Below are 21,393 nucleotides of genomic sequence, written 5' to 3' on the forward strand. Positions count from 1 at the left end.
GCTGGAATTGATCTTTTTTTGTTTCCTTTTCATCTTCTTCAACTTCTCATCTTCTTCATCTTCGTTTCTTGAAGGAACAAAAAATAACTTTTTGTGTCGTCATGAAAAAAGCGCGAAACGCGTTATCACGTGACATTAAATAGGTTAAACTCGTTTACGCGTTAAAAAAAGGCGACGTGAACGTTGATAATAATGATAAATTGTATGATTGTCGAGATAGCTGGAAGTTATCTTCCGTTCCCCCATCTTTCAAGTCACGAGGAGGAATATTGACAGTTAAAGCTATGGCATCCAGGCCAGAGTTGAAGGTGAGTTCTTTGCGCCGCATTCGCATAGCTTGGTGGATCTAACAGTACGTCTGTAGGTTGACGATGAAGTCGGGTTTATTCGATTTTTTCGCTCATTAGATCCAGAAGACGACGCTACGGTCCGTGTGTTTGACCGTGGTGACTGGTATACTGCCCATGGCGCAGATGCAGAATACATTGCCCGTACAGTCTATAAGACCACGTCTGTCATACGAACACTGGGCCGAAGTGACAGCGGCCTCCCCTCGGTGACCCTTTCTGTCACCGTGTTTCGATCCTTTTTACGTGAAGCCCTTTTCCGCCTGAATAAACGGGTTCAGATATGGTCATCGCAAGGAGGTGCTTCGGGGAGAGGCTGGAAGCTCTCAAAACAAGCCAGTCCAGGAAATTTACAAGATGTAGAGGAGGAACTAGGTGGAGCGTCTGGGGGGAATGCAATGGACACCGCCCCGATTATTCTCGCCGTCAAGGTCGTTGCTAAGGCCAAAGAGATGAGACACGTTGGCGTATGCTTTGCAGATGCCAGTGTACGGGAGCTTGGCGTCAGCGAATTTGTCGACAACGACCTATACTCCAATTTTGAGTCATTACTTATTCAGCTCGGAGTCAAAGAGTGTTTGATACCGGCCGAAGGGCAGAAAAAGGATGTTGAACTATCAAAGTTGAGGCAAATTGCTGACAGCTGCGGAGTAGCCATCACACAACGGCCAGTTAGCGATTTTGGAACCAAGGATATCGAGCAGGATCTATCTAGGCTCTTGAAGGATGAGACAGGACCAGCGATGTTACCCCAAACGGACCTTAAGTTGGCAATGGGCTCAGCTGCAGCATTGATCGGTTACCTCAATGCAATGTCCGATCCATCAAATTTCGGCCAATATCAACTCTACAAACATGATCTTGCACAGTACATGAAACTTGATGCATCCGCTCTCAGGGCGCTGAATCTCATGCCTGGGCCCCGGGATGGCGTGAAAAGTATGAGTCTTTATGGGCTGCTAAACCACTGCAAGACGCCTGTCGGAGGCCGTTTACTGGCTCAATGGCTAAAACAGCCACTTATGAACCATACGGATATTGAGAAACGTCAGCAGTTAGTTGAGGCGTTCGTTACGGACACGGAATTGAGGCAGACTATGCAAGAGGACCACCTCCGGGCCATACCGGACCTATTCAGGCTGGCCAAACGTTTTCAGAGGGGATTGGCCAACTTAGAAGATGTCGTCCGTGTTTATCAAGTGGTGATTCGCATACCTGGCTTTATAAACTCTTTCGAAGGCGTCATGGATGAGAAGTACCAAGCACCTCTGGATGCAGAATACACAACCAAGCTTCGCAAACTTTCAAATGATTTGGGGAAGTTAGCAGAAATGGTCGAGACAACAGTCGACCTTGAAGCTTTAGACAACCATGAATTCATCATTAAACCAGAGTTTGACGATAGTTTGCGGATAATTAGAAAGAAACTTGACAAACTAAGAAACGATATGGACTCGGAGCATAGGAGAGTCGGTCGTGATCTCGGTCAAGACACTGAGAAGAAGCTTTTTCTCGAAAACCACCGAGTTCACGGGTGGTGCTTTAGGTTAACCAGAAATGTAAGTCGAATTAAATACATTTCTTTTGTTTGATACTTTAACTAATGTATTGTAGGAAGCGGGCTGTATTCGCAACAAAAGAGAGTACCAGGAATGCTCGACGCAGAAAAATGGCGTATACTTCACTACATCTACTATGCAATCTTTACGAAGAGAGCACGACCAGCTCTCAATGAACTATAACCGAACACAGAGCGGGCTCGTGAATGAGGTTGTCAACGTTGCAGCTTCATACTGCCCACTACTAGAGCAGCTAGCTGGCATCCTAGCACATCTCGATGTAATAGTGAGCTTTGCTCATGTATCTGCACATGCCCCGACTGCGTATGTGAGACCAAAAATCCATCCACGAGGAACGGGCAATACCATCCTCAAGGAAGCGCGTCACCCTTGCATGGAAATGCAAGACGACATAACTTTCATTACCAATGATGTTTCTCTGATCAGAGATAAGTCCTCCTTTTTGATCATTACAGGCCCTAATATGGGTGGTAAATCTACATATATCAGACAGATAGGGGTCATAGCACTCATGGCGCAGACAGGATGCTTTGTCCCTTGCTCAGAGGCAGAGCTTACTATATTTGACTGTATCCTGGCTCGTGTGGGAGCCAGTGACTCTCAGCTAAAGGGGGTCTCGACGTTCATGGCCGAGATGCTCGAGACCGCGAATATCCTGAAATCGGCAACGTCCGAGTCTTTGATCATAATTGACGAACTAGGCCGGGGGACAAGCACCTATGACGGATTTGGTCTTGCATGGGCAATATCGGAACACATTATCACTGAAATCAAATGCTTTAGCTTATTCGCTACACATTTCCACGAGCTGACGGCACTGGAAGAACGGTACCCCAAGTCCGTGAGCAACCTGCATGTGGTGGCCTTCATCGGAGACGGTCCTGCGTCTGGAGATAAGAAACCAGAAAAAGGGAAAAAGCAAGAAGTCACACTCCTATACCGTGTTGAACCGGGTGTCTGCGATCAATCCTTTGGCATCCATGTCGCCGAGCTGGTCAGATTCCCGGACAAAGTGGTGAACATGGCTCGACAGAAGGCTGAGGAGCTCGAAGACTTCACCACCTCTTCGGCTGATGGGAAGCAGAAGGCCGCGGCCGTCGACAAGTTCACTGCCGAAGAGCTTGCGGAGGGTAACTCCTTGCTCAAAGCCATGCTGGTCAAGTGGAAGGCCGAGGTCGAAGCGCCTGGAAACGAGAACATGAGCGTGGAAGAGAAGAAACAGCGGCTCCGGGATCTTGTTGCAGCAGACGAAAAGCTGCAGGCCAACAAGGTGTTTTTGGATATCAAGGCCTTATAATGAGTGGCTATTTAGATGTTTGATAACTACTGTCTGGTATGGCATTTAGCGATTAGAGGGCACCAAAGTTACCAAAATATCATTCTTCCAATCCCCAGACAACTAGCTAATGTAGGCAACATGTAGATACTGTCAAGTCCATACTCAATAGTAATATAATACACTATGTTGGGCTGCTTTGCTGGCTTCTTAGGCACATCCTCGAGCTTAGTTATCGATAAAAATTGGCTGAAGTTGCCCTTTCTCTCCCACCAAAAAAAAAAAAAAACACATCCATAATATCGACAGCTCGAAGGCGGCACGATAGGAAGACAAGATATCCATGAGTCTACGATCCTTTGATATTGTCAATTGCAGCTCGTAATAATAATAACTCGGACATGCGCGGCAGGCTTTGATTCATGCACCCTTTCTCCGTCTTCGCGTTCAGCATCTTCGTCGCTGGCTACATCACCGCACGCTGGGACTTGGTTACCAGGCTATACGAGCTAGCCATCTTTGCCTGGGATCACGGCGTTGTAGTAGGTTCTATGTGTTGTCTTTTCAACCTGCGTGAGAATAACATGCTGACATCTTTCATGGTAGACTCGCGCCGCCAGAGGGTTCCTCGTTCTCTCGATATTCTTCGCTGCCTTGCTTGTACCGCTAAATCACATCGTGACGAGGGAGCTTAAAGTGGTAAATATACCTGCGCTGGGAGGAGGAAGAAGAAGAAGAGGGAGCAGTTGCAATTGCGCTGGGCAGCTGATGATCGATATGTGTTATATTTTCTAGCATCCTCGCTCTGTGCACCACGGCATATCGGCGCGCGAGCAATTGAGACGCCGCGGATCGTTCTGAAAAAGGAGGAGGAGAGGGACGGAGAGAGGGAGAGAATGTCAGCATGGTTATGAATGATGGCCTGTTGCGGGTGTTTTGGCCATATGAAGTTGCGCTGTCGGATGCTCCGGGGGTGATTGTTGGATGGAGGAATTCAGAATTCGACCTGTTTGTGGTCTCGGTGCTAGAGCATGTTGAGGTGAGATATTGAAGGAATGATTGGTATACTGGGACGTATATATGTGCTAAAAGGCATGAGCAGGCACGAAATGTTGAAAATGCCCTTCGGACGGGTATACTATATCGAAACAGCCCTCATCCGATATCTCGAATATTTGGGCTCTGTGGGAAGCCGGTGATGCATGTACTGGGCTCGACGAACGCAGCAGAGGTGCCGACTGCGTTTACTACGTCTCACATCCATGTGACAACGAGTCCGTCTACGGGGGTTCCCTTGATATACTGTCCTCCCAATGTGAAGCTACCGCTGCAGGTGATCATGTTCAACCGGCCTCATCCAACCAGGATGCAGTACATGTCCCTACGGCCGATTCCTCTGGCTCTGGGTGACAAGCACACGACGTTTGACAAGGGTGGCGAGACGCTGGATGAAGTCGAGGTTGCTGAGGGAGAAGCCAGAGCGCAATCGTCGAGGCTTATAGCAAAGCGAAGACTGGTAACGGTGGTAAAGCATGTACCTTCGTCGAAGGAGCAGGCTCTCGCCGTGCTTATCAACCAGATCAACTGTTCGTTTGAGATGGACAGGCTGCTGCAGAGCAACATCGGGCTGATTGGGACAAGGCCTAAACGGGCTCTGAGTGTCAGCCAGCGGGTGGTCGAATCGGCAACGACAGCATGGGGGGTTATTCTCTGGGGGATAACGTATGTTGTGATGGCCTGGATATACCCTATTATCACCAAAGGGTTTATTGCATGCCTCATCGGCCACCGACTGATAGCTGAGGTGGTGCTGAGGATCCTGGAATGGCGAGCGGCGCCAGATGCAGCAGCGCTGAAGGACATATCCGCCACGGCCCAGCAGATTGATATCAGACTGCAGCAGTTCTGCTACTGGCCTATACAGTACATGACGCTGCGCAAACGCAAGGACGACTGGGAGAGCGTGACGAACAGCCATCCGGACTATATCAGGTTCTACAACAGTCTCTGGCTGGTGGCCAACGATGTGATTATAGGCATTGCCCTGGGCTCCTATATCGTCGACAACGCGGATGCGGTGGCCTCTCAGATCAACTCGGTGCTGAGCGACTGGACGGTCGACGGCCTGCAGCAGACGATATCGTGGCTCATGGGCTGGCCGGCCGGCTTGAAGCTCAATAACGAGCTGGCTGTCTTTCTGGGAGATCTCTTCCTCTGGGTTATCGCCCACTGGGCCAGTAAGTCTATATCTACGCATCTACATGTATAAACATGATACTAACAGGATAGGCGCCCTGGCGAGCCTTCGACCGTTTCTCTCGCACGTCGTCTACATCATCGGCTGCGCGAGCTTTGCAGGAGCCAGCATGGCGATAGCCATGTTCTCTGACCTGCTGTCCATCTTCACAGTCCACATCTACTCCTTCTACATCGCGTCTGCGCGCATCTTCAACTGGCAGCTGACGATAATCATCTCTCTCTTCCACCTCTTCCGCGGCCGCAAGAGGAACGTCCTTCGCAACCGTATAGACTCTTGCGACTACGACCTGGACCAGCTCCTGCTCGGGACTATTCTTTTTACCCTCCTCTTCTTCCTGCTGCCTACTATCCTGGTATTCTACATCACCTTTGCCTCTGCACGGATGGCCATCATCTCGTTGAAGGCAGCCCTGGACACCTGCCTGGCCTTTCTCAACCACTTCCCCCTGTTTGCCCTGATGCTGCGTCTAAAGGACTCTCGACGTCTTCCAGGTATGTCTCTCTCTCTCTCCCTTGCTTCTCCCGGCTGATGATGTGCAGGAGGGACACGCTTCGAGCTCCGCAAACCAGCACTCCCCAAGCCACCAAACGACAAGCTCGAGTACACTGAGACCTCCTACATCCACCTAAAGGTGAGTTCTTCCCTCTGCACACGTACATGCTCCTGGTCTAACATCTACAGTCCGTACCCCTTTCACTGAGAGAGATGTTCGACCAGTACTTCCGGCTGGGCCACCGTATCCGCCAGCACTACCTCTCTCCCCGGGTGATCTTCTGTCTTGCAACCGGCCAGTTCGTGCCTCCCATCCACCGACGCAACCTGTACAGCCTGCAGTACAGCATGCTGCCGGCCCAGCGCGTAGGCATCGTCGACGTCTGGTCTCGACTGACCGCAAAGAGCACGACGGGCAGCAGCATCCACGGCAGCAGCAGCTCGGGAGGCAGCACTCACTATCGAACTCCCCCTTTTCCTCTCCAGGACCGCCGGCGTCGATGACCGTATATAGACATAATGAATCTTTCAGTCACTGCAGTCACCGTCACCACCGTAACCTGGACTCTCTTCACTGTAGCCCTACCTAGCTGTAGTCCTTCTGTAGTCTTACTGTAGTCTTCACTCTGTCTATCCTGACTTCACCTTCCTGTCCTCTTACTGTTCCTTTCATGCTGCCTTCACCATCACCACCGCCTTCACTCCCTCTACACCAGTGAACAGGACAAAGAGAACCTGCCGGAAGCCTCACCTCGCCCTTCACTGCCTGCTTACTTGCTGTCCTCACTTGCCGCCCTCACTTCACTGCCTCACATCGCATCGCCAGACTATAAAACGTCCTCATCCCCCCAGCGTCGACGTCTTCTTCTTCTTCTTCTTTCTCTCAGCATCCGCCGAGCCAGCTGCAGGGTGCAGAGAGGCTCGGCGGGTGCTCTATATAAAGAAGGGCTCTGCCTCCCTTTCCAGAGCTCCTCTTGTCCAGTTCAACACGGTTCAAGGTCTTGAGACTTCTCTTCCCTCGTCGCCGACTTACATCCAGAAATTAGGTCAAGCCAATTCACCCACCTTTTTTTCGTTTCTATTTCGGCTTCGAGCCCACCAAGACCTTGCCTCGCTCGCAGGACGTTATCGCCCGCACTTTTCCCGTTGCCCGGAGTAGTTGTTTTCTTTTCAAACGACGCCAGCCCGCGCCTAGGACGCCAGGCCGCCGATATCAGAAAAGAAACCATCGCCAGAAAAACTACTCCCACCGACCGACCAAAGATGCACGGAAAGTGGACCGAGGCTGAGGACGTCGCCATCGTGGCCTTTCGTCTGGGGACGAACCTGGGTTGGGAGGGCATCAAAGCCAGGTTCGATGCGTCCTTCCCACAAGCCAGCTGCAAGGACCTCGAGTCCCGCTGGAACAAGTCACTCAGGCCGACACCGTCCCCAGGCGATCGCAAGAGTATTGCCGACGCTTTCGACGACTTTCGGCATTACCGACCGAGCCACATCGCAGATGGCAGAGAGAGGAGACTGGTGCTCGCGGTTCTGCGAGTGTTGGCGGACCATCCAGACGAACGGATCGTCCCGCCACACCCAGGTATGTCTTTTTTTTTTTTGGATCTGCTTTGTTTTTTGTTTTTGCTTTGGTATATGGATGCTGATGATGATAGAACTCGAGTCTTCTGGAGATCAAGGACTCCAGCCAGAGGACGCTGTTCCAAGCTCGCAGCCATCGGGCTTGCAGAGCGCCCTGCCGACTGACCCTCCCCAGCCGCCAACTGTTCCTGAGCCACCGCAGCCGGCTGTGTTGCCCGACCAGGCCGACCTTGGGGCCTGGTTGACACAGCCCGATGCACCTTGGGACACTGGGGTTGGCCACCAGCAGGGTTTCGGGAATGCCGACCCAGAGCAACTCCTGAGGAACAGCGAACTGACAACAGCGCCACTCGAGAACCCGTTGTTCGTTCAGCAGGATGACCAGCTTCCCGCGCAGACATATTCGCCGTACTCGCAGCTACAGCAGCTACAGCAGCTACAGCCAGCCCAGCCAGCCCAGCAGCAGCAGTCACAACCGGAGCACGGGCTATTCGATCCCAATATCGATCCCCTGCTCTACGAATATCCGTGAAGACAGCAATATGGAATCAACAGCCAAGATACTCATTTCATTTGTTCTTCTTCGATAAAAATTCTGCGTCCTGTTCCCTGTTCGAACTCCGAGCTTCCTCTAGCATCACGTCAATCCCCCTCTCCTTCAGCGTTTTCTGAGAGTGTCAAGTCAGTCTTTCACTTCTCCATCATCCAGTCAAAAAGTCGTTGTCTTCTTTTGGAACCAGCTCCCGGAGGTTTCAAAACTCACAAATAGACACTTCTTGTACTGCTGAAAGACCTCTTCGCATTCGTTCGTCGACGTGTTTCCCCGAAGGAACTCTACATCATCCGTTCTTTCAGCTTCTTCCTCTCTTCTTCTCGTGTCTCGTGGTCTCTATCTCGCGTTGATGCAACTTACTCTCGCTATACCACTTGAGAAAGCACGAGTCGTACTTCCTATCCAGCAGCAACATCAATCGTCAGCACAGCACAGCACAGCCTCCTTGGATCACCTCGCTCACGCAACCAGAGTCATCCATTCCAACTCACTCTTTGATCTCGTTGCACTCCGGTGCCAGTGACGCAGACATGTCGGGTCTCAATCTTTTCGTCACTCGATCCAATTCAGCTTGCTCTTCAATATCAACGCCTTGCCGCTTCAGCCTTCAACCAAGTCGGTCCCTAGACAGCAATACAGTCAACCTGAAGTTCAAGTTAGCCTATCAGGCTCAAGGCATCAATCTCAACCAAAAACATCAAGCTCCACCAAGGCACCAAGCTGTTGTTTTCTGACTTTTTACATCAAACATACACACTTCTTGTCTTGCTGCTTCAGTAAAGCCTGATGAACACAACTAGTTAACTGCCAAATCAATCTTCAAGCCGGCCTTCAGCCTTCAAGGTATCTTCCAGGCAACCTTACTTTCAACCTGAAGCTCAAGTTAGCATCAAGCTCATCCAAGACATCAAGTTGTTTCTTTCCACGCACTCACGCTCGCTTCTTGTCGCTTTGCTTCAATCCAGCCTGATGAATCAACCAGTTAACCACCATGCCAATCTTCAAGTCGGTCTCCAATCTTCAGGGCATCTTCAAGGCACTCACTATCGACCTGAAGCTCAAAATCAGCACAAAACTCATTCGCGACATCAAGCTTATAAAAGTCATCGACAATACAACAAGCTGCTTCCTGACTTTATTATCACACCTACTCACACTTCTTCTTCTTCTTCCGCTTCGACCTCTCTCCAAGCTGAAACTTCTTCCTATCCTTCCAGACGTTCGAAGCGCAAAGTCACTCTCACCGACTCATAAACAGCTCTCGGTCGTCGGTACAAGCTGCAAACAAACCCTCCACGCAGCCAGTTCTTTTCTCTTTCAAGGTATCTCTCGGAGGATCAAGGATAAATTGTCTTCTTTTTGCTTTCTTGTTTTCTATCTTGTCTTTCATCATGTTTTGCTCTTCTTGATCTTTTTTATGTTTGACGGCAAAAAATTTCTCCGAATTCCGCCGAACCTTAAAATTTTGAACTTTTTGACTTTTTTTTTTATTTTCCTTCAAAAAACAAAAAAAAAAAAAAAAAAGCAGCTTTTGAAGTTGACTTTTGATGATTTTACTTGCAAAGAATGTTTTTGTTGATAAATTGAGGCTGTTGGGACGCTTCTTTAGTGCAATACAAAGCAATTTATCCTCCTCCATACCCTCTCAATTACGTCTAGCGAGTTTTATCCATGGAGGGTGCGGCTGATTTCACTCCTTTCCAGGAGCAAGTACAAGCAGCTCTGGTCAGCACCACCAAGACAACCAGGCAGATAATAGCAGAAGACCTTACTTTCCACCGCTCGTTTGATCCAAATACTACCAAAGCGCTCGATAAGCAAGGCGCCAGGCTTCTCAATCTAACCAATTCGTTACTCCGAATCGCATCGTCGAATAACTCGGATTCACCATTCAGCAGCAACCACAGGTCAAAGTCTAGTCGTCGCCCCGTTCTGCGCGATGAAGAGTCAATAGACGAGAACTGGAAGTCTGTCGTGGATGTTATTGACGAGTTGCTGGAGAAGGCGGACGCGTGCCTGGACGAGTTTACGGGTATCATTAAGAAGCTTAGTCCGTCGCAGCAGGAGAGACAGCAGAGGGGCGACCAGCGGCAACAACAGGAGAATTATGGGAAGACGGGCGGGTTTCCTCGCATGTATAGTCATGGATCGTCGAAGATAGCGAAGCCCCAGCTGGGGTTTGATGTGCGGGTGAATAACCTTGATGATGGGAGTGCGTTTAAGCCGTTGTTGAAGAGCAAACCTCACGCTTTGGTGCCTTTGGAGGAGAGCCTGGGAGGCAGTTTGTCTGATCCTACTAAGCCGTATGTTTCGAATGATTCTTTTTTACGAGTGAATATGTTACTGACTATATATAGCTACCACCATCCGTATGAGAAGGAGATTGGTGAATCGACGTATCCGGCATCAGTGTACGAAAAGCGAGAACCACAGATGTACCAGCCTGTCGAGAACACAAAGGCAACCTTTGTAGAGACGATGGAGGATGTACACGCGATGCTGGCGGAGCTGAAGAAAGCCAAAGAGATCGCAGTTGATCTGGAGCATCATGACGCCCACGTCTACCATGGTCTCGTATGTCTGATGCAGATAAGCACGCGGGAACAGGACTGGATAGTCGACACGCTCAAACCCTGGAGAGACCAGCTACAGGTGCTCAACGAGGTGTTTGCAGACCCGTCCATCGTCAAAGTACTGCATGGCTCAAGCATGGACGTCATCTGGTTGCAGCGGGACCTGGGCCTGTATCTGGTCGGACTGTTCGATACATTTCATGCGGCAAGCATGCTGCAGCTGCCGAAGAAGAGTCTCAAGTTCCTGCTGCAACAGTATGTGGGGTTTGATGCCGATAAGCAGTACCAGACGGCCGACTGGAGGATACGGCCTCTGCTACCGGGCATGTTGGACTATGCGAGGTCGGACACGCACTTCCTGCTGTACATCTTCGACCGGCTGAGGAACGAGCTGATTGAGGCGTCAGGAAGGGACGCAATCGAGTATGTACTTGAACGGTCCAAGGAGTGTGCCCTGCAGCGCTATGAGCGACCTACCTATGACTCTCTTCGTGGTCGAGGCAACGGTGGATGGCACGATATGCTGTCCAACAGCCCCGTCCTGCTGACACGCGAGCAGTTTGCCGTCTTCCGGGCACTGCACGAATGGCGAGACAAGACTGCCCGCACCGACGACGAGAGCACGCAGACGGTCCTGTCCAAACGGTCACTGTTTAGGATTGCGCAGGAGATGCCGGTGGACAAGTTTGCGGTCCTACAGCTGGCCTCACCCGTCTCTGCATCACTGAGGAGCCGGACAGAAGAAGTAGCTGCGCTGATCGCAAAGGCAAAGAAGAACAGCTCTACGGGGCCGGAGATGCATGAGATGATCCGACGATCTCCGACTGTTGCTACCACCACAGGCCAAGCAAGGGTTGTAGCCGCCAAAGGCGCGATGGACCGTGAGGCGCAAGACATTAATACTGATGATATCCCAGGGCCAAGTACAGCAGAGACAAGCGTGCGGGCCTCCGTGTCGCAGTTCTGGGGCCAAACCGACCGGACAAGCCAACCGTGCGACAACTATAATGGAGAATATTCTACCTCCGCGTCGACACAGGCCCTGCAGCTATCCCTGCCGCTGCCGACGATGCCTGTCCGGGTCATCGAGGGTGAAGTTCCCCGTCCCGACTCCGATGACGACATGGAAGACGTGGAAGAGGGGGAGGAGGAAGAAGAAGAAGAAGCAACGAGACCAGTGAAGAGCAACGAGATCTTCACGGTGAGACAATTTGGAGTGCCACAACGCAACCCAGCTGCTGGAGATGCTGATGAAACCGCCGCCCCTGTCCAGACGTTTGATAAGGATGCGTCCGAGATCCTGCTTGAAGACGGTGGCTTGGACCGGAAACAGAAGAAGAAGAAGGAGAAGAAGCAGAGGAAACGACAGCGAGAAGACGAAGATGAAGGGGAGAGCAAGCCGTTTGACTACGCGAGCGCCGAGTCACTGATACATCGACAGGAGAACAATAAGCACGACCAGAGCAGTAAGAAGGGAAAGCCAAAGGAGAGACGATTCAACCCTTACGACAAGCTGCTGGATGCGCCTTCGGGAGTCAAAAAGGTGCGCAAAGAAACTCCAGGTCGCTCCCACACCTTTCGCTAGCGGCTCTAGTATACATACTGCTACTACTGCTACTACTGCTACTACTATGCATGTAACGTATCTCTACAGAGGCGCTACTACTACCAATTGTACTATGGACATACGGGAGCTGAAGAAGCCTGATTTGCTGGCCTCCCATCATCCATCGTCGCCTACGACCCTTCCAGCAGTCACGTCCGCGAGTCTAACTGTAACTTAATACGAGAGTGGAGGCAGCAGATGGATCGGAGAATCCTGAAACAAGGGCTTGTCGCAGGTTTCCGTGTAATGTGTGTGTGCCTCCTCCGATGTAGGGACCAGTCTTCGGCCTTGGAGTCTTTTTAACTAAGCTTCACATCTTTAACTAAGTCTTAACTAAACCTTTAACTGGGTCTTAACTGGCTTAACTGGCCCAACCCCGCCAAGCCACCCCTAGCGCCGTCGACTTTTAACCCTGCTGGGCCCCTAACTTGTACCCCAGCCTGGTTTCCTCGGGCTTGCCTTAGGCCTGCCTGGGGCTTGCTTTAAGGCCTTGAACCGCCTCCTCTTTAGCCTGCTTAGGCGCTGCATGAGGTCATGCGACTGGGGACTTTTTTAGTCTCTTTGCTTTTGCTGTCACCTTTTTTTTTTTGTACCTGCTTGTGCCTGGCTTAGTGTCTTTTGCCATAACCTTTAACTACCTTCTTTAACTAACTTTTTACCTTCTCTTAACTAAGTCTTTAACCCCTTTAACTGAGTCTTAACTGAGTCTTTAACACCACGAACGAGTCTTTAACTAACTCTTACTTCCACGCTCTAACGGCCCCACCGCATGCTTGTAGTCGTTTTTTTTCCCTTTTCCTTCTTACGCTCTTCTTCTTCCCCTTTCGCCCTCTTTTTCTTCCCTTCTTCCTTTCTTCTTCCCCCGCGAATCTCTTCGTCCTCCGACCACCAACTTAATCGACCTGATCGACCATCGCCCATCGACATCAATCAGCTAGAAGAAGTCATATCCTCTGCTCGACCGTCGTCTGCGCCCCGTCTCTGCACCATTGGACACTCTGCAGGAACCATTGGACGTTTGGTTCGTTGGACCCTGACCCTCCCGTCGCCACCAGCCAGACAGTCAGAACAGACGGACAAGACCCTCTCGATGACCGCTTCGATGCTATCGTGACCCCGTAGGTATCACATCCTGCTCTTGATAGATACGTATGCTAACAGAAGAGTTCAGAGCAGTGAAAGAGTAGACTATGTCAGTCACAACCATGCTGCAGCCAGCGTCCCGCGCCTCTCGCGCATCAACCTCCTCCTCCTCCTCCTTCCAGCCCATGACCAGGCAGAACACCATGTCCTCTCACGATGCCCGCTCCATGCGCCAGTCGAAGCGCATGTCCGTCACCGCGCTCTACCTGTCCATGTCCTCAAAGGAGAAGGACCTCGAGATATCAGATGAACTCGCCAGAGGTATTTCCCCCATTTTACAGTGCAGGCAGACTATATATATTGGTAGACTAACGTTATAACAGCGCAAAAGAGCCTGCGGGAACTAAAGTCGAAGATATCTACTCAGTCAAAGAAGAACTTTGTCCTTGAAAAGGACGTCAGGTACCTGGACAGCAGAATAGCCCTGCTCATCCAGAATCGCATGGCCCTGGAGGAGGTAAGTGGAGGAGGAAAAAGCATAAAAAAGAAGAAAAAGAAGAAAAAGTTAACAGGAAGTAGCAAAACGAGGTAGCAAGTCAACTGGACGATGCGGCAGATATCCAAGAAGGGGCCTTTCCCAACGACGACAAGACGCAGAAATACGGCAATCTGCTCTTCCTCCTTCAGTCCGAGCCCCGTCACATCGCCCACCTGTGCCGTCTAGTCTCCATGGCCGAGATCGACTCGCTGCTCCAGACGGTCATGTTCACCATCTACGGAAACCAGTACGAGAGCCGCGAAGAGCACCTACTCCTCACCATGTTTCAGTCCGTGCTCACGTATCAGTTTGACAATACCCCCGAATACTCCTCTCTCCTACGGCAAAACACTCCCGTTTCGCGCATGATGACCACGTATACCCGTCGTGGACCGGGACAGGCATACTTGAAACATATCCTGGCAAGCCAGATCAACTCCCTCATAGAACTACACGACATCGACCTCGAGATTAACCCGCTCAAAGTCTACGAGGCCATGGTGAGACAGATCGAAGCAAGCACTGGATCCCTGCCCCCGTACCTCGAAAGAGCCGTCACCGCAGAAGTCGCTGCTGAGAACGAACAGGTCCAGGCCATCATCGCGCCCAGACTCAAGATGCTCTCCGATCTGGCCAACAGCTTCCTCAAGACTATCATCGACGGTCTCGAGGAGACTCCCTACGGCATCAGGTGGATATGCAAGCAGATTCGCAGCTTGTCGAAGCGAAAGTACCCAGACGCTCAGGACCATGTCATCTGTACCTTGATCGGCGGCTTCTTCTTCCTGCGCTTCATCAATCCGGCCATCGTCACCCCGCGATCGTACATGCTGATTGACGGTACTCCAGCGGAGAAACCGCGCCGCACCTTGACGCTGATCGCAAAGATGCTGCAGAACCTGGCCAACAAGCCTTCCTACGCCAAAGAACCCTACATGGCCAAGCTGCAGCCATTCATCGAGCAGAACAAAGATCGAGTGAACCGGTTCCTCCTCGACCTCTGTGAGGTGCAGGACTTTTACGAAAGCCTGGAAATGGATAACTACGTCGCCCTGTCCAAGCGCGATCTCGAACTGCAAATCACTCTTAACGAAATATACGCTACCCACGCCCTCATCGAAAAACACTGCAATTCCCTCTCGACAGACCAAAACTCCCACCTCAACGTCCTCTTGCAGGAACTCGGCCCTGCTCCTCCCCAGCTGCCTCGCAAGGAAAACAGGTCCATCAACCTGCCCCTGTTCAGCAAATGGGAAGCTCCCATCGACGACCTCACCTCCGCCCTAGACATCACCCAGGAAGAAATCTTCTTCATGGAAGCCAAATCCACCTTTGTACAGATAATGCGCTCGCTGCCCCACAACAGCTCCGTCACCCGCCGCCCTCTCCGCCTCGATCGCATTGCCGAAGCAGCTGCCACCCTTAAAAACGACGCCGTCATGGTTCGCAAGGGCATCCGCACAATGGAACTCCTCAGCCAGCTCCAGGAACTCGGCGTCATCGACCGGTCGGACGACTTCTCTCTCCTCCGAGACGAGGTCGAGCAGGAACTCGTCCACCTCGGCTCGCTGCGCGAAAAGGTTCTCGAGGAACAGCGTAAACTCGAAGAAGTCTACCGTACCATTCGCGACCACAACGCCTACCTCGTCAACCAGCTGGAGACGTACAAGTCGTATCTGCATAACGTCCGCAGCCAGAGCGAAGGGAAGCAGCGCAAGACGCAGAAGCACCAGGAACTAGGGCCGTACAAATTTACACACCAGCAGCTGGAGAAGGAGGGGGTCATTAGACGCAGTAATGTGCCCGAAAACAGGCGGGCTAATATCTACTTTATGTTCAAGAGTCCTCTCCCGGGTACTTTTGTCATCAGTCTACACTACAAAGGTATGTCTCTTTTTCTTCTTCTTCTAACGAGAGATTAACTAACCTGAGCAGGACGTGCCCGTGGCCTCCTTGAATTGGATCTAAAGCTTGACGACTTGCTAGAGATGCAGAAAGACAACCAGGAAGATCTAGACTTGGAATATGTCCAGTTTAACGTCTCAAGAGTCCTGGCACTGCTCAATAAACGGTTTGCCAGGAAGAAGGGATGGTAATATCTACATCCTACTAATTACTTCTCTTTTTTATATCTCTACCTATATCGTGGGTCCATTTTCTTTTCTTTTTCCTTGCTTCCCCCCTCCCAGCTATCGTTATCGTTTGGTTTTGGTTTGATCAACATGGAGAACTCGGAGGTGATACGCGCTTTTTTGCTTTCTTTTTGAGGATGTGTTGATATTCCTCCGTTTCCCTTCTTCTTCTCCTCTTACTTTTACTTCTTTGCTTCTACTTCTTATATCTTATATTCATCCTTCGACGATCATCCAGTGGATGATTGTCTTGATATTTTCTTTCCCCCTTTTTTACATCTACGTTATTACTTACCAGCTTCTTCCCCTGTGCTCTTGGTTTGCTCTTTACATACCCCGGTTTCTCGTCTGCTCTTCTTCCTGATAAGTCGATACGTTTCATTCGTCCCCTTTCACATCTACCGCTATGTATTCATCTTACGTTTATATTATGCTCATGTCTTCTTTATGTTACTTTTTACCTGTATCTCAATATCAAGTCTCAGGGAGGGAAAGGGAGAAGGGAAGAAAGGGGAAGAAAGAGGAAGCATGTTCTCTATCCCTTTCTTCCCTTGATATCTATCTATATATCTTACGCCTGTTATATCTATTTTCTACTTTTCTCTGCGCTGTTCTGATTTTCTTTACTTTTTCCCATACACCAGAAGACGGGAAAACGGAAAAAAGGAGGGAGAGGAAAAGGGCAGGTTTTAACTATTAATAAATAATCCCAAGCCATCATTCATGATATTCTTCCATGGTCTCAGCCGTCTTATATTAGTCTTAAACAACATCTCATATATTATAACTAATAGTTAGCTTGCTATGGCGCTTCATCCTGGTTTCGTCTCGCACCCCACCAGAAAAGGAAAAAAAAGACGCCAACACATCAACTAAGTAGACCAGCAAGTCGTATACGGTGTCTCTCTCTCTCTGTCTGTGTATATATATCAAGGCCTCTCGCTCTCCATGCAAGCGAGACCTTCTCAGACAAGTCAGACAGCTGAGCGCCGGCCAGGAAGAAGCTCCGACATATAAATACATAAGCGATATAACTACTCCAGAACAGCCACAAGGAGGCAAATCCGCCCCCTTTCCACCAACATATATATCATCATCTTCTCCATCAGCTATAACAGAAGCCTCCTCCTCGCCTCGCTACAAGAATAAGAGCTAGAACAAGAATATCGACTGTGAGAGAAGAGCAAGAGCACAAGATGGCAGCCCAACAGCCACAACCGAAAGATCTTCCCGTCGACTCGAAATACGACCACTACGACTTCCCCACGTCCGCTCCCACGCCGCAGGCAGGACATCCAGGGTACACCACGCCCGAGCAGGATGCCCAGGTCTTTCAGCTACGAAAGTTGTTGGAGGACGCCGGGTGTAAGGAGAGGCTAGATACGTTGACCCTGCTGCGGTTTCTGAGAGCGAGGAAGTTCAATGTCGAGGCATCGAAGGCGATGTGCGTTTTATACTTTTCAACTTTGGATGTGATAAAAAAAAAAGAAGACGATGAAGATGACGATGGCTGACGGTTGTCCTGCAGGTTTCTAGCGAGTGAGAAATGGAGAGCGGAGTTTAAGACGGATACCTTGGTTGCGGACTTTGATTACTCGGAGAAGGAGAAGATGTTTGAATTTTATCCTCAGTATTACCACAAGACGGACAAGGTAGGGCAGGCCACGACAGCCTCTGCAGGTGTAGAGCCGGTTGATGGATGATTGCTGACTGGGTCCTTCAGGATGGACGACCGGTATACATCGAGCAATTCGGCAAAATCGACCTTACAGCCATGTACAAGATCACTACCAGCGACCGAATGCTCAAACATCTAGTATGCGAGTACGAGAAGCTCGCAGACAACCGCCTGCCCGCCTGTGCCCGAAAATCCGGCCACCTGCTCGAAACCTGCTGCACGATAATGGATATGAAGGGTGTCGGTATCTCCAACGCCTCGTCGGTCATCGGATACGTCAGACAGGCCTCTGCCATTTCACAGAACTATTATCCTGAACGGCTGGGAAAGCTATACATCATCAATGCACCGTGGGGTTTCAGTACGGTATTCGGCATGGTTAAGGGATTCCTGGACCCAGTTACCGTGAAGAAGATCCACGTTTTTGGCAGCGGGTATGAGTCTGAGCTACTCTCGCAGGTTCCAGCAGAGAACTTGCCCGTGCAGTTTGGCGGGAAGTGTGCGTGTGAGGGTGGTTGCATGTTTAGTGATATGGGCCCATGGCATGAGCCTGAGTGGGCGTCTGGCTCCAAGGATGCTGCTGGTGCTAAACAGGAGCCGAGCACGGAAGACAAGGACAAGAAGGAGGAGGAGGAGGAAGAGAAGAAGGAAGACGAGGAGAAGAAAGCTGTTGCTGAAGATGCTGGTGCTTCTGCTGCGACCGCTACGACTGCCGCTGCTCCTGCGGCTACGGCATAGACAGGTTTTTGGGCTTCCTTTCTACTGGAGAAGGTAGACGGTAGAAGAACTTTTTTTTGATCGGGGACGGTCTTTCATTCGTATATACATTATACTACCTGATACTTCTTCTACATAGTGTTGGCGATGATTCGAATGAAAAAAAAAAGAGCCAAGCTTCCTGCAATAGATGCATCTTTTTTGGCCTTCATCCCATGCCCCTTAATGTTGCTCCGATACTGAAGTATACAACCCTGCCTTGCTAGGCTGCAAGCAATATCAAAACTTGTCTTAAATGTGCAACAAGGAAAGTGTCAAGAAATAAGGAGTTTAAAATAACCCCTTTCTTTATAACTAGTAATTACATCTTCTCCACTACTCCAGTAGCAAGCCGTGCTCTCTCTACCTTGCCCACCGTCCTGGCCAGGGGAGCACTGCCACTATAACTGCTTCCGTCCTCCTCTTCATCTTCATATCCAATCCCACTCCCTTCCCCTTGTAATCTAAACAACGTCTCTAGCGACCGAGCATAAACATCACTCATCTCTCCGTCCCGCCATCGCTCTTGTTCCTGGGATGTTGCTTCAGGAGGTTGAAGAAGCCATTCAGGATGCTTTCTAAGTAGGTTCTGTATTCGGTCCATATCTTTTCTCTGCTCGTCTTTCCGCCTTTGTTCCTGGTCCGTGTCATTATGTTTAACATTATTCTCGTCACCGTAGCCTTCGTAATCTAGCATATCCTCATCCTCGTCTTCGTCATCATTTAATAATGCATTGTTGAGTGCATCTTCGTATGCCTTTGCAGCCTTGAGCGGTGCATCCCGTCTCATCTGCGCGACTGTTGTCGTGAGTGATTCCAACTGCGCATAGAGAGATGTAAGTCTCGTTGCAAGATCGGTGTCAAACGGTTCGTATTCAATCGATTCGCGAGCTGTCAGTAGCGATTCAAGGTTAATCGCTTGTTCATCTTTGGCAGAGCTTTGCTTCGTTGATGTAGATGCCGTGGTGTCGATTCCATTTATGCTTATAGAGGGTATGGCGGAGGTGAATGTCTTGTTTATGAACTGGTAGACGGTAGGGTTAGCATTAGATCTCAGACATCCCGAAGAGTTATTAGCAACACACCCCGTCTACTAGACTGCGTACACGCTCTTTCATAGGGTCCGAGTCATCGTTGGCGGACGGAGGGAAATGGAGATCAATCTTTTCGCGGGCCACGGTGAGCGCGTTTGTGTAGAGATAGGAGAGGTCTGCAGTTGACTGGAGCTCGATCTTCCGGTGGTGAGGTTCCTGCATAGTCACTATCGCCCAATAAGTGCTTGTCCTACGCCCCTAGATGTCTCTTCACTGCAAATGCTGTATAAATATCACTGATTGCTTCTACGTCTTTTTTATCTGATTTCGCGATTGCAAGTGTTGATATCCCTTTTGGGTTTAGCGGGGAAGAGGTGATGTCATCATCTTAGTCATCAATGTTTTGCCCTTTTTTCATGTTTTAACTACTTTCCAAGGTTATAACAGTTGATGATATATAGAGAAAAGACAACCAGCGGGTTTCTTTTCTCCTTTTCTCCATCCATAGTAGAGACAGGAAAAAAGCGTCATTCTTCTCTCTCCTTATGGCGACGGAGACGGCACCGTCACGGCTTACCTCTGGAGCTGGACATTTGGCCCCTTGACTCGACTTATCCTCTGATCAAAGTCAACATGGACAACGATGGCGGCATTGTTCTGGTAGACAACACCTGTCCAGCACCAGAACCAGACGAAGCTGAGGTCGGACTGCGAGCAACACGGACTAGCACCAGCCATCGATCACTGGCCAAGAAATTAACCGGCCTCTCGGTTCGAGAAAACCTTGCACGGCGTAGATACGCAAAGTGGCAGCAAGGACGCTACAATGGCGTCAATGGTGTGAACGGCGTCAATGGGGATGATAGCAGGCCCAGCAGAGAAATAGAAAGCCCGAAGTCAAGGAACCCGTCAATTGCACCCTCGTCTTCGGCGGTTCGACGACCGGAATCGGACGTAGGTTCCGATACCGAATCATGGTTGCAGGAACAACCGACGACGGAAGAATCGCAACAACAATCAGAAAGTGAAATAGATATCTTATACGAAAACCAGCGAGGATGGTTCTTTTTTGGCAAACCGATATTCTCGAGGAACTCGCTGTTGAACCTGGACCCGCCGGCTTGGATGACGGCCAATTTCGAACAGAGTCCGGTAACAATTGCGAATGCACAGGTCCCCGATCCAAGTTGGGAATGGGATTGGAAAACATGGTATGTCGATATGTCGTATGATGTCGACGAGGAAGGTTGGCAGTATTCTTTCTCCTTTGCCTCCAAGTTCGCCTGGCATGGAACCCATCCCTGGTGCCATTCGTTCGTCCGACGGAGACGGTGGCTGAGGAGGAGAGTGAGAAGACCTAAACATAAGCCTGCAAAGGGTATCAACGGTTCTAGGCTGCTGGGAAGCCGTGAGCAGAGTATTGTCAGTGCGGGTGAAGCGGGAACCAACTACACCGGCCGTCTATCGAGAATGTCTATGGACGAGTGGGAGGAAAGAGTAGCTCCTGAAGATATCACAAATGTGGCGATTTTATTCAAAGCCATCAGGATTGCCACACTTGATCGTGAGAGGATAAATGCAGTGAGAGAATTTATACATCGGGGAGGAGACGGGCTTGTGCTGCTGGAAGATAAGGTGAGAATGCTCCTGTGAGACTATATATGGATGGCTTGGATGTTTGCTGACATGACTTTATTTAGATGCCCGAAATATTGTCGATGCTGCTCTTTCAATCTTCCCGTCGGCAGTTAGTGAAGTTGTTGAAACGGTCAATGGATGAGATACCGCAGGACTCTCCCGATGAATCCGAAAGGACCGTGCGGGAGAATCTTCACAAGGCGTACAGAGCTGGTGACCGGCTCATGAGGGAGTCGTTGACTTGGAACGGCGCATGATGGCGT

At 50.2% G+C, this 21,393-nt stretch overlaps 8 protein-coding genes across 8 annotated transcripts; 7 read left to right on the forward strand and 1 right to left on the reverse strand.

Annotated features, from left to right (window-relative positions):
• Window positions 1-284: 284 nt before the first annotated feature.
• On the forward strand, window positions 285-3,224 carry MCYG_03439 (DNA mismatch repair protein msh-2; the record flags this gene model as incomplete). The annotated part of the gene is made up of 3 exons (XM_002847887.1): window positions 285-308; window positions 365-1,906; window positions 1,962-3,224. 3 exons carry the CDS (start codon window positions 285-287, stop codon window positions 3,222-3,224), a joined length of 2,829 nt encoding a protein of 942 aa, XP_002847933.1.
• An 883-nt stretch (window positions 3,225-4,107) lies between these two features.
• Window positions 4,108-6,459, forward strand: MCYG_03440 (N-acetylglucosaminyl transferase component Gpi1; the record flags this gene model as incomplete). The annotated part of the gene is made up of 5 exons (XM_002847888.1): window positions 4,108-4,242; window positions 4,306-5,440; window positions 5,493-5,954; window positions 6,003-6,094; window positions 6,145-6,459. The coding sequence occupies 5 exons, from the start codon at window positions 4,108-4,110 to the stop codon at window positions 6,457-6,459; spliced, it is 2,139 nt and encodes a 712-aa protein (XP_002847934.1).
• A 759-nt stretch (window positions 6,460-7,218) lies between these two features.
• MCYG_03441 (conserved hypothetical protein) lies at window positions 7,219-8,071 on the forward strand (the record flags this gene model as incomplete). The annotated part of the gene is made up of 2 exons (XM_002847889.1): window positions 7,219-7,540; window positions 7,614-8,071. The coding sequence occupies 2 exons, from the start codon at window positions 7,219-7,221 to the stop codon at window positions 8,069-8,071; spliced, it is 780 nt and encodes a 259-aa protein (XP_002847935.1).
• Window positions 8,072-9,763: 1,692 nt separating this feature from the next.
• Window positions 9,764-12,250, forward strand: MCYG_03442 (exosome component 3'-5' exonuclease; the record flags this gene model as incomplete). Its single annotated transcript, XM_002847890.1, has 2 exons — window positions 9,764-10,395; window positions 10,450-12,250. The coding sequence occupies 2 exons, from the start codon at window positions 9,764-9,766 to the stop codon at window positions 12,248-12,250; spliced, it is 2,433 nt and encodes an 810-aa protein (XP_002847936.1).
• Window positions 12,251-13,476: 1,226 nt separating this feature from the next.
• MCYG_03443 (ras-GAP) lies at window positions 13,477-15,988 on the forward strand (the record flags this gene model as incomplete). The annotated part of the gene is made up of 4 exons (XM_002847891.1): window positions 13,477-13,675; window positions 13,738-13,871; window positions 13,934-15,776; window positions 15,828-15,988. 4 exons carry the CDS (start codon window positions 13,477-13,479, stop codon window positions 15,986-15,988), a joined length of 2,337 nt encoding a protein of 778 aa, XP_002847937.1.
• A 1,232-nt stretch (window positions 15,989-17,220) lies between these two features.
• Window positions 17,221-18,440, forward strand: MCYG_03444 (SEC14 cytosolic factor; the record flags this gene model as incomplete). Its single annotated transcript, XM_002847892.1, has 3 exons — window positions 17,221-17,468; window positions 17,553-17,676; window positions 17,748-18,440. The coding sequence occupies 3 exons, from the start codon at window positions 17,221-17,223 to the stop codon at window positions 18,438-18,440; spliced, it is 1,065 nt and encodes a 354-aa protein (XP_002847938.1).
• Window positions 18,441-18,780: 340 nt separating this feature from the next.
• On the reverse strand, window positions 18,781-19,714 carry MCYG_03445 (conserved hypothetical protein; the record flags this gene model as incomplete). The annotated part of the gene is made up of 2 exons (XM_002847893.1): window positions 18,781-19,482; window positions 19,565-19,714. The coding sequence occupies 2 exons, from the start codon at window positions 19,712-19,714 to the stop codon at window positions 18,781-18,783; spliced, it is 852 nt and encodes a 283-aa protein (XP_002847939.1).
• Window positions 19,715-20,125: 411 nt separating this feature from the next.
• On the forward strand, window positions 20,126-21,387 carry MCYG_03446 (meiotically up-regulated gene 65 protein; the record flags this gene model as incomplete). The annotated part of the gene is made up of 2 exons (XM_002847894.1): window positions 20,126-21,127; window positions 21,193-21,387. The coding sequence occupies 2 exons, from the start codon at window positions 20,126-20,128 to the stop codon at window positions 21,385-21,387; spliced, it is 1,197 nt and encodes a 398-aa protein (XP_002847940.1).
• Window positions 21,388-21,393: the final 6 nt, after the last annotated feature.

The sequence above is a fragment of the Microsporum canis genome, genomic scaffold (assembly GCF_000151145.1).
Source record: "Microsporum canis CBS 113480 supercont1.3 genomic scaffold, whole genome shotgun sequence".
NCBI classification, from domain to species: domain Eukaryota; kingdom Fungi; phylum Ascomycota; class Eurotiomycetes; order Onygenales; family Arthrodermataceae; genus Microsporum; species Microsporum canis.